The 6492-nt window shown below is 33.1% G+C and overlaps 1 protein-coding gene across 1 annotated transcript; it reads right to left on the bottom strand.

Annotated features, from left to right (window-relative positions):
- Nucleotides 1-956: 956 nt before the first annotated feature.
- On the bottom strand, nucleotides 957-2190 carry LOC134686435 (uncharacterized). The gene is made up of 2 exons (XM_063546100.1): nucleotides 1836-2190; nucleotides 957-1523 (listed from the first exon to the last, which is right to left on the bottom strand). The coding sequence occupies exons 1-2, from the start codon at nucleotides 2167-2169 to the stop codon at nucleotides 1063-1065; spliced, it is 795 nt and encodes a 264-aa protein (XP_063402170.1). The 5' UTR covers nucleotides 2170-2190; the 3' UTR covers nucleotides 957-1062.
- Between the last annotated feature and the right edge of the window lie 4302 nt (nucleotides 2191-6492).

Genomic DNA, 6492 nt, shown 5'->3' with positions numbered 1-6492 from the left:
TATATTGTTTGTCGTCAGAAGTAATAGCGCTTACATAAAGATTTCTAAAAAAAACGTGTTCGGACAGTTTCATCGAAAAGGGTGATAGAAAGCTAATTTAAAGGCTGTAAACTATCAGTAATCTAAGATCTCAAAAATGCCAAAAACATCTTTACAGTTAATGACCCATAAATTGTCAAAAACACAAGTTGACAGCAATACAAAACAGAAGAAATGCCATGATAAATGTGTTCAGCAAACATTACCTCTCCATACCAGGCATACAAGATGGATTAAACGCCAATTTGACCAAAGCATTTGATGATGCTTTCTCTCTTACCCGTACATGAGGATTTTATAATTAATCTTTTTTTAAAGGTTTTTAGCCAAATATAAAGGCTAAAGTTATAATTTAAGTAAAACAAAACAATCAATATAACACGAACAAAACAAATATTATAGTTTGATCATGTATACTATGCTACTTTATAATGTTGAAGTATGGTTATTGTAGGAGTTGCATAGAGATCCAAGTGATCCTTTAGTCTTTTTGTGGCATTGATTGTGTCTGTCTTTCGACCCTTGAGATTGAAGTCTACGTTTGGTAACTTTAACATTCTTCTGTCTAAAAATGTGCTATTAAATTTTCATGACTTATATAAATAATATAACACACAATTTAAAAGTTATGTTTGAAGTTTTTGTAAATAATTTACCAAATATGACAGATCAGAGCAACTTGTTATTATTGAACAATATATACTGTTTTTCGTAATATAGTGTCCTCCACATTTACAACTTTTCCTTTTCCTTCAATCGACATTAAATTGCAATTAGAGAAACAAAGAACATACAGAACAAAGCACAAAGCACAAAATGTTAAAATTCATTTAATTTGGTGAAAAATTGTCTCATTGCAATCATATATTATCTCTTTACTTTTAATGATTTAAACTTCAACATGAAAAGCACCCCTGCGATCCTCTTTTCTAAAACATTACTTAACAGAATAACCTGTACAATTACGATTTAACAGATTAATTTTATTTTATATAAAGATGCAGATTTCCTCATCAGACGTTATTACAAATCTCCAATTTTCCAACCTGCAAAAGATGTTTTCATGTTTGAATCGCTGATAAAGGCGCCTGTCGATGGATGGACGGAACTTGTTCTTACAGATGCGGAATCCCCTTTGTTCATGGTGACGACAGCTATCCCTGTTGATCCACTTAATGTATAGACGCTTGTTCCTCTCATGTCGGCAAATATATCACCAACAACATCGCTATTGCGTAAAATGTGAACTGCAGTTAGTGTTCCCCTATTTGGAAAAATTGTAAGAGCTAATACATATACTCCAGACTGTGGTGCGACGAATGCTCCGATATGTTTATTGTATCCATTTCCGTAATTTGTTATGACAGCATCAAAAACTAGCCCATGGTGCGTTCCAATGTTGTATTCGTCCTTACTAAGGTAAGCATAAAAAGCAATTGTAGATGGCTGCGCTGGTATGTTTTCTCCAACTAATAATCGTTTGGCTGAAAATTTAAAAAATGTATAATTATGAAAACTTCTTAATAATAGTTTTATACATTTTCGTGCTGATAATAACTTTGGTTTGCCTTTTAACAATTTAAAAAACTATTCAACTTAACATAGTTATATTGTCCATAAATTGGTTTTCTAAATAGATAACCTTATGTGTCTACGTATTAGTAAGTGGTTACTAAACAGTATCAACTCGAATGCAGAAACTAACACAATGCATATTCTAATTACTGTGTGTATCATTCAAGTTAGTGACAAAATCATTTTTTTGAATTTAAAAAAAAAGAGGAGATAATACTTACATCTGATGATTTGTCTTTCCGCATTATATTTGCTTCGTTTAATTGTGTCACTTGTATTTAGGAAAGTATCCACTCCAGATTGCGACTTTTCACGAACGTTCACAACATTCATGTGTATACTCTCGTCATTTCGCGAGTCTATAATTTGATTAAGTCGGTTTATTTCTCTCTGTTGTTGATCAACAGTCACCGTAAGGTCATTCATTTGAATTTCTTGTCTTTGAAACAGTTTTTCTAGTTTCAGAAGCCTAATATAAAGATCGGAATCCGTCTCATTTGCCTTTACAGACCACACAATAAAAACAAAACTTTCAAATAAGATGTCGAATCGCATTATTCAATATTTCCAAACGTTAGCTGAAAATTAAAGGGTTTCAATAAACAATGAACAATGCAAGATAAGACTTTGAGGCTAATAAAGGATTGCCGTTGTGCATTGTGTCTCTATTTTTAATTGGATTTTCGTGCTGAAAGAAGGTAATTTTCGTTTTTTGGTGATCTTGCATTCGTGACGAAACCAACTTTAAATCATTTCCTTCATATTCTTTTTTTCTATGCAAATGTCCTCTCAATTACCTCTTTGTGTTGTTCTTATCTTCGAGGTCGTTTTAGACAATTCTGCATTCGATCTATTCACTTTTATAAATAAATCTTAAGATTTACAAAGTCATGTATAACCAGATTCAATCCACCAGTGTTTACATCAAATGGCTGTACCAAGTAAGGAATATGGCAATTGTTATCCATTTGTTTGATGTTTTTGAGCATTTGATTACGGACTTCACATTTTGAATTTTCCACGGAGTTCACTATTTTTGTGATTTTACTTGTTTTTTTTTTAACAAAACGTTGATATAGTTTCAAACCTAAGAAAACATATATTGATACGTTCATATGAAAATAGAATAACCTACTGCAAAAATAAAATTTAAAAAACAATATCGGAGAACACAACAGATCCACATGTATACAAGTTATTGTACAGCATAGACATAAATGACCAGAAAACAAAAGGTTTGATAATGATAAGTTTCATATTGAGATAAAATAACTAAATTCGTGTTTCTTAAAATGTTGAGAAAAAACCACAAGATAGCTTTATGACATATATAACATTGCAGCATTGTTTCTTCCTCACCGAACGACGGCTCATAATACTTTAGAACAAAAACTGTGATTCAAAGCTGATACACAATAATACATTTATTTTCCTTTACTTATTCTTAAGAATTGTTCACCGCTCAAAAACATTTCTTCACTTTTTGAGAGTGAACAAATCTTTATATGTTCATAAGCTATGGAAACAATGTGTCAGTCTACTGCCGCTGCTTTTTGACTGTCTGAACATAAGGTATTAATGTACAGTACATTTGTTACGCTTGCTTTTTACAAAGTGTGTAATAATTAATACTCAGAGAGGAATATCCAGTTTTGTTCAGTGTAACGTGAAAGTTTCAACCAATCAAATGTTGATAAGCCATAAATGTTTACATAAAGTGGAATAATTCAAAACTTCGATAGTATTGCTTTCATATGAGTTATGCAAATGTTCAACTTGCACATCCCTTTTTATGGATAAAATCAGATCAAAATAAATAGTTTTTGTTTGGGAAAGGAGAAATTAGATTTCCTTTAAATTGTTACGAGTAATTGTTACGAGTATATTTGTTGATAATGCATTTTTATGTCTGAACCTGTTTTACATTTATCGTAACCCTGAGACGTGTATGTGTATATATATATATATATATATGTATACATGATAAATACCTGTTATAAAAGGTTTAACGATCGATGCAAAAAAAACATCTATTATACTAAAATGACGAGGTCCAATTTGTCAGCCGTCATCACGTAAAAACGACGAATAAAAAATTTCAACTTTATATATAACTAATATAGTACAAAGGTGTAGATTAAAAATTACACCACTACAGGCTCTTAATTTTGTTTTCCACATAATTGCTATTGCCAATAATTAAAAAGTTCCGGGTCGAGTCCGATACCGATACCAATAGTATATTCACCTGTTACCGATTACCTTATTTGTACACTTTCCGCATCTAACAGGCGCACCACCAAAGGGTGTATTCAAGATTAATATGCTATATACACGGGTCATAATCACACTACTAAATTGTCAAATTGTTACCTATTGTAGTATTTTAATCAGTAAGACTTTCTAAGATAACAATACGAAAACTAAAAAATTAGGCCTATAGGCACAGTTTTCAATTTGTTAGCGGGCATGACGTAAAACAGCGAATCAAAGAATTCAATTTTATTTATAACTAATATAGAACAATGCTGTTGATTAAATAATACTCCATTCCAGGACCTTTTGTTTTCCAAATTATTAATATTACCAATAATTGATAAGTTCCAGTTCGTCGGGTTCAAACAGAAAGATTTAGATTTGAAAGCAAAGACACCTGTGTATCTAATAATCGGCATGATTTTATCAGATGACAATACTAATACTGAAATAAGGCTTGCGCATAGTTATATTCTTTAATTCAGTCACGGACCCGCAATATCACGGGTGTGTTTTAGTATTATATAATAATAGTGCATAAAGGTGTAAATGCATTTTGAGGCCATAATCTTATTTCATACAGGTTGACCTTTCATTTATTTGAGTACTAGATAAGATAAGATTTATTTTATTAGAGTGTCACCATCCATTACAGTATCTATATATATAAATATAGTTGTAGAAGGGTCTAAAAACAGCACAAACAACATTTTCCAAAAGACCAAAAAGGTGAAAAAGTATATTTAAACAAAACGCATTTGACTAACAGGTCGAACAACTGATGTTCTTTAACCCTGCTGACTGCCATTGACGATTGCCAAATAAAAATTGATCACAAGATGTAACAAAATGGATCTGAATATAAATTTAATACGTCACAGAAAAACAATTTGTTAACTTGTGGCTACGATGTTGTGCTACAAACATTCGGTGTCAATATTTCTTTAGTACACCTGGTGTATATCTGGTGAACGTCGTTTATATAAATATAGTTATATACATTGTTGGGTTGATGTTTAGACGAGTTGTATATACATTATGTACACAGCCATGTATCACCATCATTGATGGCGATCCGATGTATACATCTGTTGTAGGGTTGTCACTGACTCAGACGTACTCATGAATATAATTATTTTCTGTGACTGTATCTTACATTAATTTGTAGGATCCTTTACTATAGATAATTTAGCTGATCTGTAACAATAACATCTTCATGCCTTATATATCATGTACTGTAGTACGCCGCTAGATTAAAACTGACGTGGAAAGGTAACACATGCCCACCAAAAGCTCTTTTATTAGAGAGCCCAGGTGGTCGTGTGGTCTAGCGGAACGGCTGTAGTGCAGGCGATTTGGTGTCACGATATCACAGTAGCATGGGTTCGAATCCCGGCGAGGGAAGAACCAAAAATTTGCGAAAGCAAATTTACAGATCTAACATTGGTGGGTTGATGTTTAGACGAGTTGTATATACATTATGTACACAGCCATGTATCACCATCATTGATGGCGATCCGATGGATACATCTGGTGTAGGGTTGTCACTGACTCAGACGTACTTATGAATATAATTATTTTCTGTGACTGTATCTTACATTAATTTGTAGGATCCTTTACTATAGATAATTTAGCTGATCTGTAACAATAACATCTTCATGCCTTATATATCATGTACTGTAGTACGCCGCTAGATTAAAACTGACGTGGAAAGGTAACACATGCCCACCAAAAGCTCTTTTATTAGAGATCCCAGGTGGTCCTGTGGTCTAGCGGGACGGCTGTAGTGCAGGCGATTTGGTGTCACGATATCACAGTAGCATGGGTTCGAATCCCGGCGAGGGAAGAACCAAAAATTTGCGAAAGCAAATTTACAGATCTAACATTGTTGGGTTGATGTTTAGACGAGTTGTATATACATTATGTACACAGCCATGTATCACCATCATTGATGGCGATCCGATGGATACATCTGTTGTAGGGTTGTCACTGACTCAGACGTACTTATGAATATAATTATTTTCTGTGACTGTATCTTACATTAATTTGTAGGATCCTTTACTATAGATAATTTAGCTGATCTGTAACAATAACATCTTCATGCCTTATATATCATGTACTGTAGTACGCCGCTAGATTAAAACTGACGTGGAAAGGTAACACATGCCCACCGTAAGCTCTTTTATAAGAGAGCCCAGGTGGTCGTGTGGTCTAGCGGGACGGCTGTAGTGCAGGCGATTTGGTGTCACGATATCACAGTAGCATGGGTTCGAATCCCGGCGAGGGAAGAACCAAAAATTTGCGAAAGCAAATTAACAGATCTAACATTGTTGGGTTGATGTTTAGACGAGTTGTATATATATAAATATACATACAGTCATAAGAACCTAACATTTATTAAAAGGATGCAGTCCGAAAACGACTTATGAGACACTAGTACTATATGCTTTGATTGAAGAGGGGTAAATTACTAAATAGCATTCTGAAGTATACTTTTTTTTTTATGGACACAAAGACTGAATAACAAGGGTGCCTATCCTGGTAACTTCTTAATAAGTATATTTATTTGTTTTGAATAAAGAAAAAAATCCACGTTGAAGTTTTCTTTATTTCTATTAAGTT

Source organism: Mytilus trossulus, chromosome 10 (assembly GCF_036588685.1).
Source record: "Mytilus trossulus isolate FHL-02 chromosome 10, PNRI_Mtr1.1.1.hap1, whole genome shotgun sequence".
Taxonomy (NCBI): domain Eukaryota; kingdom Metazoa; phylum Mollusca; class Bivalvia; order Mytilida; family Mytilidae; genus Mytilus; species Mytilus trossulus.
The sequence above is the reverse complement of the archived record's forward strand: the minus strand, read 5'-3'. Positions and strand labels throughout refer to the sequence as shown.

Bases quoted from the DNA above. Each gene is read 5' to 3' on its own strand.
- LOC134686435 (XM_063546100.1), bottom strand. From the start codon at position 2,169: ATGCGATTCGACATCTTATTTGAAAGTTTTGTTTTTATTGTGTGGTCT. The intron at 1,524-1,835 runs GTAAGTATTATC...TTAAATTTTCAG, and splicing joins GGAAAGACAAATCATCAGAT to CCAAACGATTATTAGTTGGA.